At 36.3% G+C, this 22939-nt stretch overlaps 1 protein-coding gene across 5 annotated transcripts in view; it reads right to left on the minus strand.

The window, feature by feature from the left end:
- The window catches only part of CACNA2D3 (calcium voltage-gated channel auxiliary subunit alpha2delta 3), a 468281-nt gene that overhangs the window by 268070 nt on the left and 177272 nt on the right, over positions 1 to 22939 (minus strand). For all 5 annotated transcript variants that reach the window (XR_008747525.1, XR_008747527.1, XR_008747526.1 and 2 more), the window contains one exon: positions 20025 to 20187. Coding sequence is in view for 2 of the 5 variants with exons in the window: in XM_055806468.1 (XP_055662443.1) it covers positions 20025 to 20187 (163 nt within the window). In the remaining 3 variants the exon portion in view is untranslated. The remainder of the gene's footprint in view (positions 1 to 20024; positions 20188 to 22939) is intronic.

Here is a 22939-nt window from a genome sequence, read left to right on the forward strand (position 1 = left end):
CAGCATGAAGTATACATTCAAAATCTGTCGAACAGGACACATAGCAAACAAACCGATGTCGCTGTCCAACAGTAGTACTACAGTTTTGCCTAGCTGGCAAAACCCATTGTCCAGTTGTTTCTATAGTCTGCAGGTACTTCAATAAAAAAAACACCATGATTAGATGTCACAAATTAACTGTCAAGACTACCTATCCTGAGATCTAGCATCAGTTTGTAAAACTATGCTCCTATTCCAGCATCCCAAAACACTGCGCCACTGTTAAGCATTTAGACGTTACATGAGAAGTGAAGCACTAAAATGAGCATCCTATTCCCAGTCCGCTGGAACTTCCCAGCACTAGTTCAAACACTGACGTTCTGGTTCTGCTGTTATACAAAAGTTCTGGTGGAATACCTGAATCACTATAAACTACAGCAGCATTATTGACTTAGCATAACAATACTGAGATAAGGTGATAAGTTTAATTCACCTTTGAAAAGAGCAACATCTTTCAGAGGGTTGGGGTTTTTTCTTGAAATTGTTGCTAGAAAAGCCTGTTCAGCAGAAAAACAAGGAACTTTTCCTCAGGCCTCTAGAGGACTATAAGTTCTTCATATGCCCTTCAGTCATCAGAATTAGTGAAAAGCCAAATGAATAAAACAGAATAATTCCATCTTAATTTATATTTAAAATGAACTGTAGTGGTTCTTAGCAACTTACTTTTGGATCTTATTCCAAGAGTGCACATTGTACCTTTGTATTTTGCAATATCATCAGTTCATCAGATGTCTACCCTGAATTCCTCAGAGGCTAATTTTTAATGCCCTTTCCTAATGAATCTGTGCTATAGTGCCACTCATCTAAGCAGATACTTCACTTTGCCTCCCAGCCCAATGATAATTTCCTTTGAAGTCTATATACACTTCAGCTCCATAAGGTCATGGAACAACTTTAGTCACCCACCTGTTAAGCTCTAAACTGAATGTGAAAACTTTCCAGTGGCATTTGAAAAAATATATTCATATATTTTTCAAATAAATACATAAATCATTTTTAAAAATTTCACATTAAAATATCCATGCCAGCACAGTAGCAGATTACTTTTTTTAGCCCATCTATGAAAAGCTAGTTAACCTGTTTATATATCTGTAGTACAGATTAGAGAACTCCATGAAAATACAATCAGGAAATTTTCCTTTCCTTCCAACTTTATTAATTACATTAAATTTCTTAAATTGCCTCCAGTACTCCATTTAGAAACAGTATTCTTAAGTTTTTATATTACTGGTGAATGTCATCTGCATCCCCAAAATAGTTATATGTCAATAGCGGTTGAATGTTCAGAAGTTTGAGGGTGAAAAAGAAATGGATAAAGATTAATAGAAATGCAGAAATCATTAATGTGATGTTAAGGGGCTCAAAGATAATAAATGTAAATAGCTTCTGCTTTTGCTTCCTGGCAGTAACAGCTAAAATAGAAGTAAAATATTCCCTTTCCCCTCATCTTTCAGAAGGGCTGGCTTGCAATTACATGGGATTTTGCTCCACTGCTGCTTGTGTAGATGTTACCATTTTTTTACTGATATTTAATATAAAAACAACCCCCAGGCAAATAGGCATATCAACATGAATCTGAAAAAAAATTTCAGAGTACAAATGCATGTAGCAATTAAGTTGCTGTCATAGATACTGCTGACCCAAAGAAATAGATCTGAAGTCTCAACAAAGGCAGCCAAGGTGTGCAGACTGAAAGATGTGCAATAGCATGCCAAAGGTTAGCACTACAATGAAACGTATTTTTATTCTCAGAAGCCGTAAAATATCAAGAGTAGAATAAATCTATGGAACAAAACTAATTTTGCTTTCTAATTATTCCAGTAAACTTTATAGGAAATAAGGGACACCACTGAGGAATTCAGTGGCTATGAAGAAAGTGTGGAATACTTCTCTTTCTTGCCATACTTTGCTTTATTACCAAGAAAATAATGTTACAAAATGGACCTTATTTCCCCCCCCCCCCCCCCCCCATTATATTACCTTTGTAATAAAATCATTAATTTCTCCTGGAAAGCTGTCAAAGATGCCAGCATCCAAAGTGGTGCAATATCTGATGACCTCAAGGGCGGCCCCTAACACTGCAGAGCAGTACTGCCATACAATAAAGCAGTACAAGCCCAGCCTACAGGACCAAGCACTGGAAGAGGAATGTAAAATCCAGCACCCTTTTGGCTCAAAGATAGCAGCAACATTATCTTAGTTTTGATGTTACTGACAACATATTTAGTCTGGTCATATTTTAAAGAATAACAAAATCACATACTTTGCTGGGACATACACCAACAATCTAATAATTATACTACTCAACACTAAGATAAATGGTTTTCATGGTGGTCCAACATATTCAAGAGCTGGGGCTGGATGCCAATTTTGGCAACTGCCTTTGCTTTTTTTTTTTTCTCTCTTCCCCTCCCTCTGCCTCCAGTGGGTAATGTTGATGCATCACAGATCAAAGCACCTAGCCATCTGTAGACACAAAAGAAGGTGTTTGTTCATTTTACTTCATGTGCTGAGAATCATTCACCAATGTCAGAAATCACATTCCCTCCTCATAAGCATATAGGTTGATAAAGACATCAGGTGCATGACTGTATAAAGGCATACTAGTTGTTTCAGCTTCTAATATTGCCCTAATAACACTCCCCTTCTCCTTTGAAGTGGGAGAAGAAGAATTGGAGTATGGCCAGATGTGTTTATTTTTATGCTGAGTTTCATGAGTGGGTTTGAGGTTGGAGGGTTTTTTTAATTTTTTGTTAGGTTGTTTTTGTGAACAATGTGGTCCGGGATTCAACTTTAGTCTATTTGAAAGCCAGAATTACAGCTGCAAACTCCTCACTAACACCATTCTGGGACAGAGATTCAGTTCTGACTCTGCTAAGAGCTTGCCACATAATGAACTGGAAAAAAAAAAAAACCAAACCCACCACCACACCAAAAAAACCCAAAACAAAACACCAAACAAAAAAAAGTTTCACAGCAAATCAGCATACCTTTGAGGTCACCCATTCAGATCTGTACCCTGCTTAACTTATTAGATGTAACATCTAAAAACAATCAGTATGTGGGGTTGATCTGTCAATCGGTTCGAGCAAAACTCCAGAAACAGCATATAAACAGGATCTATTAACACAGGACAGTATATTTTTAAATTAAAGGAGGAATTTGGAGCAACAGTTAAAGGCTTCACTTACTGTCCATCTGAGAAAGAATTAGAAAAGTGCTGTATTGATAGAGCTGTTGTCACAGGAGCCAGGCACATGGGGCAGTTACACCTGTCATTAACACAGCCTAACAAAATAGAATTGCCTGCCCAGCAACTGATAAGAGGACTTCAGTTAAGGAGAACTAAAGTCAAACCCCAGTAATCATGACAGATAAACACTTCATAAACTAATGTGACCACAGATACCAGGGTACTTGTGTATTTTCAGAAAAGCATACTCATTTCCACATTTTTGCAGGATATGGATCGAAGAGTATGAAACCTGAAAGACAGGTAAGAAAATACCAAACTGCAGAGCTCTAGGATGGCAGGGTGTGACTGAGAGACAGGGTGAACAATGTGAAAAGCCGCTGCTGAAAATAGTTTTCCATGTTGGGAAGAGAAAACAAATGTTAAGAACATAGGAATTAACCAAATTGAATAAGGACCCTACACACACTGCAGTTTCATCAGAGAAGTAACATTAGTCTTGAATACTGGAAAAAAGAGCCAGCTCTAACACATGGCAAGAAAAAATTTCTGCACAGGCTGATGGAACAATGACTATCAGCAACCAGGACATCTAAACCTCTGCAAGTGGCAGGGCAGGAAAAAGTGTCATGAAAAACAATACAGAAAGCCAGTGGAACACACTGCAAATTAGAGGAAAAGAAAGCAAATGTGACTGCTGCTAAATGAAGCCAACTGTGATGTAAAATATTTAATATGTAACATACCAAAAGGGACAATCTTTGCAGAGCTGTTGTCAAAGTGATCTATGACAAAGGCAAGGCACAGCCTTGGAAATAAAAGTCATCCTTACAAAAATTTCTCAAGGACAGACCTGTTCACAAATCTCTACAAAAGCCATTTAAACCACAAGACCACACAAACCTGTAAATGAACATTTCATGATATATGCCTAATTTCTATTGCTCAGATATTCAGAGAGAGGCACGGAATTAACAGAAACAGGCCAACTTAGTTACATGACACAGTGCAGTAAGGACTAACAAATAATGCTTTGAACAGGAGATGTTAAAGACCTCCTAGTTTTAACAACACATCATGCCTCTTGCATGAAACAAACCAAGGCACGAGTATCATTAGAGAGAAATGGTTTAGCATGTAAAATGCATTACAGTCATGCTGAGCTATCATAAACCAAACCTCTACTGCTACGTTCCTGGGAGTAACAACATAGTATGAATGTGCAAGTGTCAGATATGACAGCACACTTATTTATTAGCATGACAAGTCGTCATCTCTCATCCTATCAAAATCAATGGTCCCTTACTGCTGTAGAGTTTTATAATCCTTGTGTAGCACTTCTTCCTTGCACTAAACATGATTTGCACAATTTGTATAGAATAGAAGTTTTACTCAAAGAGAAAATAGCTGGACAAAACCTCAAAGATACAAAAATGTTCAGCTGGTTCAAAACCTCTGACACTAGTATTAAAACACACTGAAAACACTGAGCAGATGCACAAATGCATATTGAAATGAATACATTACAAAATCAGTTATGGATTCTTAAACACTATTTGCTACTTCAGGAACATGCCAAACAAAAGCTGCAAGAAAGACACCTAGATAAACACAGTACAGCATAAAAATCTCTTTGTAAGGTTTTAGCCAAACAATATTCTGAAAGATTTCATATTCTAGCCAAGCATAACTAATACTTAACCAAAAGAGCAAGACTTCTTTCACACAACATAGATCCAAGAAAAATCAAAGGGTCTGTGTTATGCAGCAGGATGCAGACACGAATTACTGTATTCTAAAATAGTAGACAAAATGAATAAAATGTATCTTTAGATAAACTTCTACAATTCTTTGTCAGATGAAACAAAAGCTACAATTTTAACATTTGCCATACAACCATTTCATCAAATGTTTTTGCATATTCAAACCTAAAGGTTTTCAGAAACCCAGAACTATTATGTCAATTACTACTAAGTTTACAGATGAAGAAAGCTTTTCCAAGATAGTTCATGGAGAAAATAAAGTCCTGAAAAATCTTTAAACAAAGCAAAATAAACTGTAAAAAAATAAAAGTCCCTAATACATTCCTAGCATATGAATTAAAAATAATCTTGTATCAAATTATGAGGGTTTTTTTATTAATGTATTCCACATTAAAAGATAGGCTGAGTACTTTTTGCTGTTTGTTATTTTAAGCCAATAACAGGGCACACCCTGATACCCTGATTGCTTTTTCTCATTAAAATAATGAAATAAACACAAGTAAGAAAAGATAGCCCTTAAAATGAGACCTCAATTATGATTCATTTTCACTGTTGTTTTAAACATATATTACGGTGGGAAAAGGAGGAAACTTTGCACACTAGAGGCTAATGATGAACAAAAGTCTACAAGAAAATATCCACAGACACACACAGAATGTGAAATAACTGCTCTCAAAGAATAATTAGGAATATAATACCAATAACATGTTTACTGTATAATATATATATATTTACACACATACACCTGCAAATAGTTGTAGACAATAGATGTAGAGTGGGTTGTTTGTTGTTGGTTTGTGGGGTTTTTTTTACAGGCTCAAACCTTTTTTTGGATTACATAGTGATTACTCAAACACAGAAGAAAGCATCAAGAAAACCTCAAAAATAATATATTCCAGACACAAAATGCAGAGAATAAAAGTAGGGATGAGAATACCTTTTATGTTTAGTGACCAAATTCCCTTGCACTTAGTGCAAGACAAAGGCAACTGCTTTTGGGACAGGACAATGATGCACTGACATTTCTTAAGCCTTCTTGGGTGGAATTTGTTCCTATTGCTGCTGATTGTAAAAGAATTAATCTTTTTGCAGACACACACATTAAACAAATAATGCCTGTGTTTGGGCACTAACTTCTTGTCCAGGTAGGAAACTGATCCACAAGGCAACAAAAGACGACTTCCATCTCACAAAAAGGAGGAATTATGTTTATAAATTATTTTCAGAAAAAGTGAATTTCAAGCTTTTCTTACATTTAAAAAAAATGTATGTCTAAATGATAATACATACCGTTCCTTTTTTATCCGGCAATAGAATGGATATTTCATTTAAGAACTTTTCATCATTACATTCCAAACTGACCTTTCAAGCAAGCAACACATTACCAACACATCTTTAAAAGCCAAACGCAGCTGTATGAAGCAACACTAAATAAGCTAGTCCAACATGTTTAACTGTCTCCTAACTGGTTCTGCAGTTGGGACTGCCTGGGGACAGTCCCCATAATTTCAGTGCTGACATGCTTAAAGTTTCTTTTTCATTAAGCAATGCTAATTGTAAACAGATGAGAAGACAACTTGCTTATCATAAGGGATGATTGAGTAAAGTAGGTAATCCCAGGAAAACCAAAAATTGAGCTGAAATAATTTATCAGACTTCTGTTCAGATAAGCACCCCAAACACAACATTTCTCCAAATCAGAGATGTCGTGAGTATGGACGGTAATAGTTCTTGGGTTAAAACCAGTATAGTCTCAGTTAACAGTAGAATAAAATGTACTCTCTTCAAGTTCAGTAAATTCACTCCAATCCAAAGAGAGGTTGCAATTGTCTTTCTTCTTATTCATATTCTCAGTTTAGCAATCCTTTTGCTTTTGTGCTTCATTTACTTCTTTCTTGAAAAATTTGTCTTTGTAGTCAACAGTCTTCCCCTACAGTTCAAAGGGTTCACACATCATTTCTCTCGTTCATCATCCCAATCTAACATCCCTCAAAGAGAAACGGGTAAGCTGCAGCAAGTGAGGACAGAATTCAGTTTGAACATACAGACCCTGAGACATTTTATAAAGAGGTAGTCAGCAGGACCCAACGTGACTTTATGCTTATGAAACGTGAGGGCACAGACCTCCCTGCATTCACACTGAGCCTGCTTGCACACATACCCAGGTAAGCGCGGTGCAGGACTATACTGAGATACTGGTTCTAGCACTGGAAGTCACAGAGCTGAACTAGCATGGCAGCAAGCATGAGCTAACCAGCAGCCTTATAGCAGGACTCATTACCTGCAACTCCACGCTCTGCAATAGCCTTTTAATGCTCTCAGCTGAGCTCCAGTGTGTACTGTGGCTATGCCTTTACACATTCCTGTATGGGTTCCCCTGTACCCAGCCCCAAGTGGACAGGAGTAACAGCATTACACAGCTGCTTGCTGCCAGCCCTTCACAATGGGAGCTGAAACAGTGGCCCAGCAGCTTCTAATCAGTCATCAGAGAAGTTAATACTCAGAGACAATAATACAGAAGAAGGAAAGATAAAAGAGGAGACGGAGTAATTTTCTACCATTATAGGCCAATGGTAAATTATTGTCGCTTTCTTGCCCCTGGAAGCAACAAGGAAGTAGGGGCGACATCATGATTAACAGAAGTGTCTCAGGTCAAAAAGCCTCTTAATACTGTACCTGAGATCATGCGCGTTAATGAAACTTCACTGGCTCCATTTGTCAAAAGGTAAAGCCCAGCCCCAAGTAACTAAGCAACAGCTGCTGAATAAGGACTGGTGAAGAGTAGGGCTTTTTAGAGGAAAAACTTAATGTTACGGTGTAGCCTGTATCTGACATCTAGTTGCCATGGTGATGTGGATGTATTAGAAACATAGAGATTAGATCCACCGCCAGAGACAGACAGACCAGGATACAAGAAAGATAAAGCACAGTATACATATTGCGTGGTGATGCCATTTCCAAAAGGCTTGCTTTTAAAGACAGAGAACTGGGGAGGGGGAGGGAAGGGGGGGGGGGGGGGGGGGGGGAGAAGAAGAAAAAAAGAAAAATAGGAGAGAAGAGGGAAAAAAATATGAATCTTTGAAGCTAAAGCCCTTTGCAAGAACAAAGCAGCAGCCTGAGCAGGCTCTGAGAATCGGATGTGAAGCAGAATTTGAGCAAAACCAGATGGAACAAGTGGAGAAGTCTGTGCATCTTTGTCCAATAGCCAGTAAGAGTTAAAACAAAGAAATATGGGAAGATAGGAAATTCTCTGCAACCTTGACTAAATCAGTCAGCCTAAGAAAGTTCCTTTAAAATTAAACAATGACCAAAGTTAGGAAGACAGTGCAAACACTGTCCTAGAGATCTTAAAATGTGAAGACAAACAATTCAGGAGAAGGACTTCAAAATATAAATATAGCGGTCCAGGACAATATTTGACCACAACTTTAAATAACAACTCCAGGATGTTGAATTTTCAGAGGCATAGTCCATAAAATCATATACGACAGTGACAGACAAGATTTTATTTCTTAATTTCACACCTTGCAGGAAAAGGGTTTTACATATCTGCTAGCTGCAGATTATAATCTTTCTGCATCACTTGAGAAATTATATTTTTTTTTGGTTCTAATATTCTAGCAAATAGGTAATCATAATTTTGACAGCTACTTGGAAGGCACTGATGGGAAAGTATGACTGAACAATATTCATAGCTCTTTTTAAGTATCAAATTGAAAAAACCTCACTTAATCAAAAATGGTTGTGGTTCATCACATTTCAATATCTTTGAGAGAAGGCTCTATTACATGCAGCAGATTTTTTTTCCTATGCAAGCAAAACTTCTGATTCAAGTCTGCATTTATTGACATGTAGTGCATAAACTCATCTATTAACATGCAGTGAAAATCATGCAATGAAAATGCCATTTGACACAGGTGATATTTTTTACCAGTTCCTAAATTGTTCAAGCAAAACTTAAAGACAATTTGTGAAGTCTAAGACCTTCTTTTGCAATGTTTGCAGCACTCAAGAAGTAAACACGGTAAGCAGAAAAGCACAGACTAGACCTCATGCTTTTGTAACTAAAGACACTGAGTTCAGAATTATTCAAAGCTGGTTTGCATTCATACTGTTTATAAATCATGTCTTAAGGTACTAGTGATTAGAAAAGAAGGAAGGAAACAACTGCAAGAAAAGTAAGAAAACATCTTGCTACAGGGCAAGGGGTAATGATTGAACTAAGAGAGGGCAGATTTAAACTATATATGAGGAAGAAATTTTTTACAATAAGTGTGGTGAATGACTCGAACAGGTTGACTAGAGAGGTGGTAGATGCCCCATCCCTGGAAACATTCAAGGTCAGGTTGGCCGGGGTTCTGAGCAACCTGATCTAGGTTGAAGACGACCCTGCTCATTGCAGAGGGGTGGAGGTGGAATAGATGACATTTAAATGTTCCTTCCAACCCAAACTATTCTATGAGTCTATGATCTACAACCCAGAAAATCATATAATAGCACACAAATAATTGATTGCCGGCTTTCCACAGTAATATAGATAATAATAACACAAAGCTTTTAAACAAAAATTAAGTCACATGATAAAAATCTACACTTTCAACAACTAGTAAATGATAAGTAACAAGACAGACAAAGAGAAGCACAAAAGGCCTACAGATGCTGCAACTAATCACATCATAAGCAAAGCTATAAGAGAAAGAGGTAAAGCCTATTTCTGCAGAAAAGTATCACAAGCCTGTAAACAAAGACCAAATCAAATACACTAGGTCATGGAAGAAAGCTAAATATAGGCTTTCCACATGGAAAGCAACTGAATTGTGAAAATAATGAGAGCAGTAACAAAAACTGAACTGGAATCCATCAGAAAATATAGGATATTTATAGTCATCTTGTCTGAAATGAGTGAAGTCCAAATGTACTCCAAGATTTGTAAGATACTTTTTAATCACTTTTATAAATCCATATTTAGTCAGGGTGATCACTGTTAGAGAGTCAAAACAGCTGCTAATACTTGAGTGTATTTCAAATCCAATGGTATGGAATCAGTCTCAGTGTGGTATTAATTTCAGAAAAAATAATTGAGATAATTATTAATGAAGACTTCTTTATCTTTTTACATATTATTGAACTTTTAAATCTATTTTAATTCATTAACCATTTTTTTTAAATGCTGATGACACAGCTTGAGACTCTCGGCAACATATTGCGTGCCTTATGTTTGTTAGTTGAGTTGACATAAACCATATCTCCTGTTGACAGAAATGCTTGAAAATATTCATGGACTTCAGCATCCATCACAAAAAAACTCTGCAGTTATGAAAACCACTGATAAAATCCCTTCCTGTACTTCAAAACCACCAGAACAGCAGCTATACCACAGTATGATGATGGAAAGAACAGATGGAAGACAGTCAGACAGACTTCTCTAAGTTGAAATTTGTATTATTGCTTTTATTTTTCAAAGCAGCAGATTAACTCTTGTACTGTATAACACTGAACATCAAATTACATTTTCTATCTTGTTCTTCTGCTCTGTCACTAAAGACACGGTAACATCTTGCATGAAGGCTACGGCTTCGTTATCTAATATACCTGGATAGATATCTGACAATCTGCAATACGATGTCATATATATTTTTTTTTATCCTTTGTTATTTTTAAACACCTCAAACAAAAAGCATTTGGAGAAATTAATTTTTCACTTAACCAGACTCACACTATTCTCCAACTTCCTTAAAAAAAAAATCTTCCCTGTAACCTACCTGTATTTCCTATGATGTAAATACATAAAAGTAATTTACTAAGTCACCTGCCAACTGATGGTAGCAGAGATTTCATAAGTTAACCAGTCTCTGAGCTGCTGGTAGGTATTAGCTGAAGACCAGCCAATCCGATAGTAAGAAAAAAATCCTTCCTAGTGCCAAACCACCGAACAGCAGAATGTATCGGTCTAATGTCAATGGTAGGAAGGACGGAACTATTATTAAAGAAAGATATTTTTTTAAGTCATTTATGATTATTTGATTTAAACTATACTGTTCACCTGCTCCCCTCTCAAATACATTATCACAGGGAATGAAGATTTGGTCAGTTACAAAACTCATAAAAACATGACTGTGATCCCAAAATGTATTTCCAAATCATGTGGCTGTACGATGAAATATAACTTGCTTGGTGTAACAAAGGATAAGAAAACTCAGTCTTTTATACAAGTAGACATTATGAAATGTGAGACAAAGTTGTAGGAAAATACTGAGAAATGTATTCAGTATAAATAATGTCAACATTGAAAAGAAATGAGTGTAAGCATTGTGCTAAAAGTCCATGTAACTTCCTTAATTTAAAAAGTACTCATATAAGGAAAAAGTTGAAACAAGGTTCAATAAGTATAAGCCCTATTCCTTGTTATAAATGCATGCTGGAAAATAACTTTCCAGACCCAACACTTTTGAGGAAATTTTATGCTTTATTTTGACATATCAGTCTTACAATCAGTAATTGATGCTAACGTATTTTCTTCTTCCTGCATAGAGCATACTTCCTCCCTGAAGCAGAGTCTATCACCTTTTAGATGCGTCAGTTATTAATATCAAGTTTTAAAAAATGAAAACGCATTTGAATAACTATCTGCACATGCCCAGACACTGGTATTTTAATTCAGCTTGAGCAACAAGTAGGAAAGCAGGAAGGTGCTTCAAAGTGCCTTCCTAAATCAGAAAGTCATTTATGGAAGATAGTTATTATCGTAGGCTTTACTGTATGTGGTCATGTTAATATGCTCTTTTTGTGCTTTACGTACTACATCCTGATTTTCCACATCGCAATCAACATTTCAACTTGGGTATTTCAGACAGTAAATCAATTTTTTCACAGAGTCTAAGAATTCGTCCAAGCTAAGAGTAGACATTTCCCTGCTTAAACTAATTTGAAGAGACATCATTGTAAATCAAATTAGGAAGAAAAAATTCCAAAACTGAGACTGTTGAGAACAAGCCTATTCATTTGTACCAGCATGGTGCTTCTGCTTGTGTGCATCTAGAATGACTGGCATTTAAGTATTTATGTGATATTCACGCCAGGACCTTACTAGGAGCAAAGTGCAAAAAGCCCAAGCTAAAAGGTGTGCATGTCAGTTCCACAGAACTTTGAAGCATAGGTTTCAATCTCCCCACACAGAGCACAACAGTTCAGCCAGCATTAAATTTTAAGACCATGGAAATCAATGGAACATAACTGTGGGGAGGAGGCATGCACTTTGTGCTGTGCTGCAGAGCACCAGATTGCCAAGCCAGGTCTAAAACTCTTCAATAGTCACAGAGTTTAAAGTGAGAAACCGTGCCTCAGGCTATGCAGTGGAATCCCACTGGAAAGAAACCATGGGAAAACAAGCAAGCACTGAAATACTGGCATACAAAAATAACATGTCTCAAAAGCTGTACATCATGTCGTACAAATGGAAGACCGTGCAAAGTGGCAGCCTAGCTATCTCTGGATGGGAAGCAAAACAGAGACATTAACCTTGTGCTGCACCTAAATAATTAAAATTCTTCTGATCAAGGACTTAATTATTCAGTTGCAGAACCACGGCCACAAAACTATCTTGCATCCACATTTCCATGCAATACTCCCTGCAAATCGTGCATATATGTCAACATCCTTTGGGGTAAGAACAGACTGCTCAAGTCTCTACCATGTAGCATAGATGTGCCTATATGTCTTTTCCTCTGACATTCACTAGTGATGAAAATAAAAATACATCTAAAATAATTACGAGCATTTTGAAATTGAAAATCTGTTGGTTTTGCTGGCAGCAAGTTTGGACTCTTTGCTTAATGACTTCTTAATAAATACAAAAAAATCAATAGATAACTAAGTCTTGCAAAGCTGTAGAATGCACTTAATTCCACTGTCAGCTGTGTTAGCAGGCTGAAGGTTTATCCTCCAGGAAATATTCCTCCATTATAGAACTCGGCAAGTAAAACAAGATTATAAATACAGTAAGCTAGAAATGACAACAAAGGAAAAAACTCCCATTAGTTTAAGTCAACTTATGTAAGCCTACTTCCTTTCTATTGCCAAAAGAAATTCTTTTTCCTCTCATTTTTCTTTTTTTTTTTTTTTTTTTTTTTGGGGGGTGGGGGGGGGAGGGGAGGGCAAAACCAGACATGTTGCTCAAGCTGCATCTGATCTAATCCTAGTAAAGAGATTATTCTCCTTTCCCAATCTACCTCTATTGGCACATGCCTACGTCCTCCACCACCTCAGAGACTACTGCTCAGAGGTGGCAGACAGATTCACATACAGTCACCCTCACCCTAGTTCTGTCAAAATAATTCTATTTTCAAGCACTCTGCTAGGAAAAATGCTGATCCAGCTCCTTTTACCAAACCAGTTTCAGGAAAAGCATACAGAACAGCTTATGACAGCTGGTTTGAATGGGACAATAATGCCCAGCAAGCATAAGTGGCAGAGCACAGTAATTTCTTAGCAAAGGTACAGAAAAACCTTGTCATAATCATAAGCACAAAGGAGATCAAGCAAGAACTACTAGCTCATATGGAGAATGGAGATCTAAGTTCAGGACTGGGACCAGGAGAAAGTGTTTTTCAGTAAGCAGGGGAAAAAACTGCAATGAGAAAAGGAACACAATGTGCAGTTGTCAAGGCGTTGGTACAGGCCTAAATGGGAACAGATTAAATAGTGTGAGGACAGAATGATGTAAGTTCACGTAAGATTTAGCACAAAAATACTCCTGCATAACCACATGCATTCTTTGGGCCTTCCTGGGAATGTCAAGATAGGAAATGGAGGCAGCAGGTACCCAACTAAGAAAGTAAAACTGACCTCATTATAAAAGGCATTTTTATTTCTTTAGGCACATTTAGAAAGGTTTTCTTTGTGTGTGTAATATTTTAGTCCAGACCAAAATGGAGGCAGAGCTACAATGAAGATTATGAGACAAAGTCTTTAGAAATAAATAATGGTTTTATACTTGAAAAAGCTCTCAGGTGCAGGAGTGTCTCTTTAGCACTAAATTTCTTACAGTGAAAAAATGATTACACTTAGCACATTTACTCTAAACAGAGATTCAGTAGACTGTTTTCTTGCATCCAGCTGTGATTAGAACCTATTTAGTTTGGTTATTGTTTCTACTGTAAAAGGCCTGCATCACTTCATTTTTCATTGTATTCATTTGTATCTAGAGGTCTGAGTGAGATATTGTTTACCAATGTAAAAACCACAATTATTCAAGGCAATCAAATTATAGAGGTATGTATCTAAGAATCCTACTACCTACCCTTAATTCTCAACTAGAGCCTGTAGATATGTAATTTCTTAAAATCCCAAATTCTAACTACTTCATTTTTGGTAACAGCAAAGGGTAGTTAAAGAAAAGACTTGACACTTTTTGAGAAAACATGTAGTGCATCAACTGTCCCCGCAAATCACTATGAATCCTTACACTTTACAGTTATTCTGGAAATGTTGTGCAAGTTCAAGTCCCAGAAATATTCCACACTGAATAATTCTCCAGAAATGGAAAAGGATTAAGAAGTCTTCCAGATCAGTAAGTACCTGCTGTGATGTATCCAAGTAGCTGCCTGCTTGCTTTCCTAGGGATGAAAGAGGCAACTGCAGCCTAATACTGATTTTGCAACAATAATGTTGTTGACTTCAAGTAGTCTAACCCTCTAGTTTGCACCAGTACTTGATAAAGGAGAATTTAGTGCCATTTAAATTAGTCTTGTCAAGTATGTCAGTTAGTGAATAAATCTAACACTTTTAATGACTAAGAACACTAGGAGAATGAGAGAGTAAAATGTGCAAAATACAGAAGCCCACAATCTGGAGGATCTAATAAAAAAAACCCAGAAAGGTACAATAGAAAGACAGTTTAAAAGGCAAGGAGAAGTGTTTGCATCTAGAAGTTTCTGTAATATTAAAATCAGACAACCTGGGCTTTTCCTCTTTCTGCAAACTACAAATGTAAAGTTTACCTTATCATATAAACAAAGACTGACTGCAAAAGCTCAAAAACAGGACTTGTTTTCAGTTGATACTGAGATGATGTATTTACAACATCCTCTTGAATTTCCTAGATTTTATGCAACACTAACGTAAGCAGATGAGATCCTGCTGTGTGTCACTTCTGGTACTGTACTATGCTATGCTTCACTTTTCAACAGGTATCGTATTTTAGAGTTTTCCAAGTGTATGTCACCAAGACACATTCACCCTCACCCTGGCTTTGGTTTTTATCTACATTCCTGTGAAATCCATATTTAGCCAAGTATTCACAAGCCTCTTCCAAGTACTTGAAAAAATGCTGAGTGTAAACTCAATAGCAGAAAACACGTTATCACTGTCCACAACTACAGGTAAATATGAGGTGACACAGACTTAGAAAAATAAAACTGGAACAGCTTCTTCAGCTCATGTACTTTGGACAAATAATGTAGAATTTTAAGTCAGACTGTAGGCAGTCTTATACTAACAAAAGGTAAAATGCTACTCTCTTTTTTACTTTCATCAGCTGTCAGCATCTGCAAGATCAGATTTGAATGTTCTGAAGCCTTCTTTTATCATCTTCTAGTGTACATAAATCCATTATAGAATCCTGCTTTTTCCCAGTGGCAATCCTACTGCCAGAAACCATGTTCTCTATGGATAGTTGCCAGAAAGCCTAGCCCACATTCCGATGCCTTTTTTTTTAATTATATGTCACATTCCTAGGCTCTTCTAAATATACTACCAGCATCTCAGAGAGTAATAAAGCAAATGTTGAAACTATGTTAATCATGACTCATTTTTCATTATTATCAATCTCTTCCACAATAGCTGTTTAAAATGTATCAATTGATGTGTAGAAAGAAATATCTGAGTATCTTTGGTATCTTTGGAAGGTATACCTACGGAAGTACACATGCAAGACGTGTTTCAGAGTAGTGAGTCCCAAATCACTCACATTCTGAATTAATAGGAGAGAGAGAGAAAAAGAGATATGAAAACTGACTTTGGTGCTGATATATAATCCATGTAAATCAGCTTTACTAAAAAAAAAAACAACAGCAACCTAATTAAACAGTGCCTTACACAGGCTTGTTCTCACACCTGGACTTCTGCCTTGGTACTGCATTGTCCAAACTGCATTCAGATTGATTCTGTACTTTCCAAAACTACACTTTCCTTTTAATATGGAAAAAAAAAGTAACCTTCTTGTTCCCTTTTTTCATCTGTGAATATACCCATATGATTAATTTACTAAGACCCTTTCCCCTATTTTCTATCAGAAATCTGTAGACAGTTGATAATTGCCAGTTACCAAATTTGTGGATAGAAGAAAGAGCTACTGCTTGCTAAGACAGTTACCACAGAAATTCTTACTTAATCATAGTTATTTATTCATTGTTTAAAAGGATACTGCCTTGCAAATCCTGTAGCTGTAGGCAACGAAAATACTTTGTGCTTAAGGAGAAGAAACAGAATGCACTGACAGATTTAGAATCCCTATGTGTACTTAAACATTTCAAAAGCAAAACATCATAAGCAGTCATTTTCAGGAAAAATTAAGGAGGCCAATTCCATCAGAATGTTCTGCAGTTTAAATGGACCCCCAGCCTTGCTGTGAAATGGCCTAGAGCTGACAGAGGTCTCTCTGTATTGACAGACAGATAAGCACACTTATCTGTAAAGCACAATCATCCCATAATTTTATTTAAATTCCTTCAGTATGTGAACATTATCAGAATGACAAAATACTGTTTTCTGAGCCCCATAGGCTTTATTGTCCAAAGATCAGTAACTCTTCTATTTTTAATATTAATTGACAAGCACTGTAAGATATGGAGAAACTAGGGGACAAGGGTTTTGCAGTAGATGGGAATGAAAAGTATAAAAGCACATCAATAACCAGACCAGCTCTTTATATTTTAAAATGCTGATCAAGAATACTGTAAATGTTGAACTGTGATTCTTTATTAAATTTACTAATTTGCACTCTTCCTTCTACATTTATAATAGATGCATGCAATCTGTACTCAAAGGCAGCACTAGAGTTACACGTATGTTTATAAATTAGATTGGCAGCCTTTTTTATTGCGTCTCTTCCTTTTTCCTTTACAAAAATATTCAATGTTAAATTTTAATATAGTTTTTATATTTATGGTGTTTCATCTTTCTTTATTTCATCATAAATGTCACAAAATTTGCTTTTGCTTTTTATTTTCAGGTTCTAAACTGGATGGTTTCCTTAAAATGGAAAGTATTTAGTCCTGTTGTGATCATCATCATTTTTAAGCTCTTCTACACAGAGGCTGAAAGAGCCAGAAGATACATGAAGAACAGCAGTGCATTTGTGTCGCGTGATTTTTAAGCCAATTTCATTGACTTCAGCAATTCCACAGCTGGGAGGGATCATTATGATCATATGCAAGCTGACCAGGCCAAAGGTTTTCCCAAAAAGTAATTCTAGGCTAAGTTAAAACAAAAACAAAAAAACCCACAAAACACCAAACACACACAACCAACACAACCTGCTCTGGATTAGGGGCCTGGGGGGAAAGACACAGGACAACACCCTTCTAATAGACCATTAACTATCTTCATTGAAAAACAAACCAAAAAACCCCTAACGACCAAAAAAACCACCAGAAAAAAAAAAAAAATATGCTTTAACTGAGCCTATATTTGTGCAATATGCAAAATAATGGAACCCAGTTTCAGGCACTGGATGTTTTTAAACCTTTCATAACCAGATTATAGAGCCTAGTATTAGCAATTAACTAGACAACAACTAATTAATCCTTTAATCATGTCTTTAATAAACTAAATGGACTGAGCTCCTGCAGTATTTCAGTCTAAGGCATATTTTTCGACCCTTTCACAAGTGCTGTGACTCTCCTCTGAACCCATTGCAAATTATCAATATCTCTACAACTGCAAAAAAAACAAAATGAAGGAAAAACCTTAGAATAAGCTTACAAATAAAAAGTTCCTTTTTCTATGCTGACTTGAGAGTCCTGTGTCTAAATATTCAACGACCACACTTGCCTGTTTTCAACTGAGTTTGGGCTGTGGTTTTGCCTAGTAATTCAATAAAATAAAACATAACCTGGAAATGAACAACAGGCATTTTCTAGAGATATGGTGTGAAGACACTTAGCTGTAAACCTATCAATATCTACTGCCTCTACCCTCAGGCTAGGATTTAATTAACTTATCACCCCTCTGCATTACAGAACTGAAGAAACAGGCAACAAAAAAATAGAAGTATACATGCCTCTTCTTGGTAAGAGTAACATTTCCAGACATTGTCAGTCTCCAAGCCGAGACTATCATATCCATGTGTAACAAAAATGTCAGCAACAAACCAGATTTTGGCAGTTGGAAGACATTTAAATGATAAAAAAAAATGTTTTTCTGCAGCTGCATGAAGTGATGATTTTGGCTGGTTTGAATTAGACAAAGTAGAAACAGGAATCATGACAGAGCTCTATCTCCCCCATCTCTACAGGCAGTGCCTGTATTAGAGGCCAAAAGGAGATGCAACAAGCCCTTTGACTTTGGCTTTACCTGTAATTAATCAGCATAGAAAAATGTATCCTATACACAGCAGTACTACATATCATGCAGCTGAAGCTCCTTTAGTTTTCCAGCTCTCCTAACTACTCAGGTTAGTTTGCTTCTCCAGAAAAACAGGATTGCCTGACTTTTTTTTTTTTTTTTTTTTTTTTTTTTTTTTTTTTTTTTCCCCCTTATTTTCCTCCTTAGCAGTTCTGGAATGAATGAATTTATAGTCAGGCTCAGTTAAATAAATATTAGCACTTGCACAAAAAAAATGGTTTGGTAGCTTTAGAAGCTTTAAGCATTTTCCAAATCTCTTCAAAATATCCCATATTAATCATTTCACAACCTTTCAAATACTCTCTAAGAAGCTTTGTTACTTTGTAATCCCTAATTTAAGACAGCACTGTACAATTTTCGGCTTCTCAAAATTCTCAGTCTGAATCATAACTTTGAAGAGAAGCTGTCATATCAATTGCTTCTCTTACCAGTCCAACCAATCCAAATTAATTCTCGTTCCGTTTGTGATTATACAGTATCCTTGCATGAATTACGACAATTGCTAGCCTGGAATGTATCACGAGGAAAGTATTTAACGTATTTTTAGCTGTCTTTATTACAGTTAAAACAAGGAAGAGGAGCCAGATAACGAGATTAGGCAGCTCTCTACAGACCAATGACAAATATACTGTAGACATTTTTCAGAAACTTTGGCGCTTTCCTTCTTAAATTTTGTTTTATTACTGGCTTGGGAAAAAGAAATAGGTGGCTGCTGCTTAAGCACAGTAAAACTACAAACTTCTGCTGTCTGATCAAATGGATGTGGCAAAGGGAAAATGAGTAAACTGGTACCTGAGTTCAGCTTATATTCCAAATTTTCAGACCTAAGTCCATCACTCCTAACACAGCTATTAATGCCATGTGCTATCCAGCACCTATGACAAATAGTCAGGGGAGTAGAAATTTTAATGTAGTTTATTCCCCCTAAATATTGTCTGGAAACTCACAGCAGCTGTGTGTACAGTCATATACAGCTAGAATTATTCCCAGAAGCTTGAGAGAATAAATCTAATAAAACATTCCCCTCCCATCTACCCTGTATCTTTCAAAGACATTTCTAGCTCTCAGCAAAGACAGAATGTAAGTTGTAAGTGATGTAAGACAATGTAAGATCTGTTCAGCTGATCTGGAGATTCCAGAAAATAAATCATAAGAATAAACATAATCTGCCATATTGTATGGCAGAATTCATGCAAGTCTAATATGCAATTCATTGACCAAATTAAATTGCTGAATTGCCACAGAACAAAAGATATTACAGAACTGTCATACTTTAAGCATTCTTCCATGCTTCTTTTCAGTTAAATCGCAAACTGGAAAACACATACAACATATAGGTAACCAACAGGTGCATTTTAAAGTTCTTATGTTTGGCCCCAGTAGAATGACGAAATAAAACAGCTTACCCTTATTGTACATATTGGTTGGTACTTGGACATCACTCAGACTGATGTTCACTGGCAAGTTGTTGAAGTGGTCATTTGGCACCAGAATGAACTCCTTTCCCAGCTCCAAATAGTTTCCTTCTTCATCTCGTTCATTTATGAGCACAGCATTGAAGTATTCATACTGCAACAGAAACCCACATTCAGTATTCAGAATTCACATTCAGCGTAAAAACGTGACGTTTGAATATTTTAACATATCTATCAATCCATTGATTAACATTTACACGTATCTCCATCTAGAATAGAAGAACAAGATATTTTTGTCATCTCTCAGATTCCCTCTATACTGCTAGTGCAGGCACATTTCTGAAACCAGATTTATCAATACATCAAGAAAACCACATATTACCTCAGATCTCTGGCTGCCCTGAAAACGATAAAGGCAGCTCAGCAAACACCTGGAACAAAAGCAACGTATGCACTATTCTTAATACAAAGCTGTCTAGAATTAAATAATTCCATGGATAATATTTAATGATGATCTCCCTGTTTAGCTTATTTCCATCAGTTTAAGTACTGCTATCAGTGCTGAACTTAGGTCTTGACAAACTAAAGGTGTTTTTACTTCATAACAATATTAACTACGGCTGTTGTTGCTTACCAAATGTGTACTGACTGACATTTTCTAAAGCAAAATATTTTATTTCTGCTGAATTTTACAAATGCACATCATAGTAGCTATTGTAAAAATATGCATACTTTAATAAGGACATCTAAACTTAGCCATGACTTATTTTGAACAAGAAATTATTGTCTGCCTGTACAGATTCCTAAAGAGTATTCTGCCTATTTTGTATAGAACTATAACAAGATAAGCAAAAGCAATTTAGATAAAATTATTGATTTCTTTATGACCTAGTTTAACCAGATATCCTATCAAGCTTTGAAGGCAACAAACAGTGAAGACTACTTTTGAACCTCTTAAATAACCTTAACCCTTGGCAAAATTTTGTGATGAGTTTCGTAATTGAAAGAGACTAAAAAGTTTAGTGTCTTTGAAGACTCTGATTTAAATATGAGTCTCTGCCCTAACTATCCATTTGAGAGTAAATCAATATAATAATTAGACATGAATCTAAGCATTCACATATCATAGATGTACCTGTACAGCCTGTAAAAGGATAAATATATTATACCATTTACAAAGCTAAAACAGGATTTTAGATGAAAGTAGAATGCAATAGAAGTCCCTGTATATGAGCTAGATTTTGAGGACCTTCTGTGTATGACAGAAATACTCAGACAAATTCATTGTTCCACATACTATTAATCACATATAAGAAAGATTGAAACACATCAGTATTTGAAAATCAATTTAACAGAAATTAATTGATGTGATTAAACATTTGACCTTAAAGTTATTTTACTTTAATTGGTTTATACTGAGATCAGGCAAATAATCTGCTGCATACATCTCATGAGTATATACAGATAATGAATCCTAAAGTTTTGGAAAAAAACAAAATAGTCTTTATTTTTCCCCTCCTCTGCCTCCAGGAGCCACGTGGGGGGGGGGGGGGGGTGGGGACGGGATGGGGGGGACCAAACCAAAAAGCGTAGAGAGATCATTTGTGTTAAGCTGTAGTTTCGTTAAGCAATTCCAAAAATTAGTATAATTATTGAACACCCCCATAGATGTTACCCTTCTCTATACCATTTGGGTGATTGTGACTGTTCTAGATTTGATTCTTCTCATACCAAAACCAAAAGGATGGAGAAACATGGTAATTTCCAAGAAATATAAGTTCTCATTCTATTCGGGAGAAATCTTCTCCTACTCTGTTTATTATCCAGGTTTATCATGGATCGATCGTTAACTGCACTGCATGCCTGCCACCCACATGAGACAGCAGCTTTTTCAGTTTACCCTTTCAGTAAAAGCCAGAGACAGCTGGCAGAAGACTTGAAAGGCCAACTCATATTTCCCATCTTAGAAAGAAATTGAATACTCCTTCCAACATTAAGCCATGCACTAATGACTGTTGTAAACTGCAATTCTATTCCAATTCCAAGCAAGGAAGAAGTAATCTGTGTAGGTTTTCCGTGATGTATTAGATAGTATCTAAGTGTGGAAGAAAGGCTGATATTACACCCCCTGGCAGTACAGTGATAAATAAGGTTATATATTTCATGCTTCTTTCTCACCAGCCACCTCTCTCTTCACACCCCCTGGCCAGCTATGTTCCAGCAGAGTGAGTGTGACTGTTTCATCTCATTTCCAAACCACTTGTATTCTTGTCCTTAAAGACATGGGTTTGTTTTCCTTTCAGTCTGTTGAACATGGCATTGCCTCCACAACTGCCAGAGCTACAGATAAGCCATTCTGTTGTTTCCGTGATGTTTCTTGGCTTTGTAAGTCTTCTCAGGATGGTCACAGAGAAATAAAAGGGGGGTGGTTTTTTTGTTTTCTTATTAAAGACCAGTGTTGAAAGTATTCACAACACCTAACTCCAAGTTTTAACACAGAAGTTGTACTTAAATATTAGACTTTATGTCAAAGGTGAACACCTTTGGGGGTTAGAGATTCTGCACTACAATATGTAGCAACATACTGATCTTTTTTAACTGAGTTTAAGTTACAAACCAGAATAATTTCTACAGTAATTCACATACAGACTTAATGATTTCAAGGGCATAAATTTACCTGGCCCATGGGTTTTGTAATATTTTAGACATGGTAGGAAAAATGGAAAAAGTTCAAATAAGCATGTAAGAATATACATTGAAATAACCTCTAAAATAATTTTATTTCCTTTCATTCAGTGGTTTATTTCCTTTTCCAAAGAGTTAATTAGTACACATCCTCCTCCATCATGTTCTGTGAGTGGCAAGGCTAGCCAAGTATTAAAATCTCCTATATTCTAAATAAATTA

Source organism: Falco peregrinus, chromosome 5 (genome assembly GCF_023634155.1).
Source record: "Falco peregrinus isolate bFalPer1 chromosome 5, bFalPer1.pri, whole genome shotgun sequence".
NCBI classification, from domain to species: domain Eukaryota; kingdom Metazoa; phylum Chordata; class Aves; order Falconiformes; family Falconidae; genus Falco; species Falco peregrinus.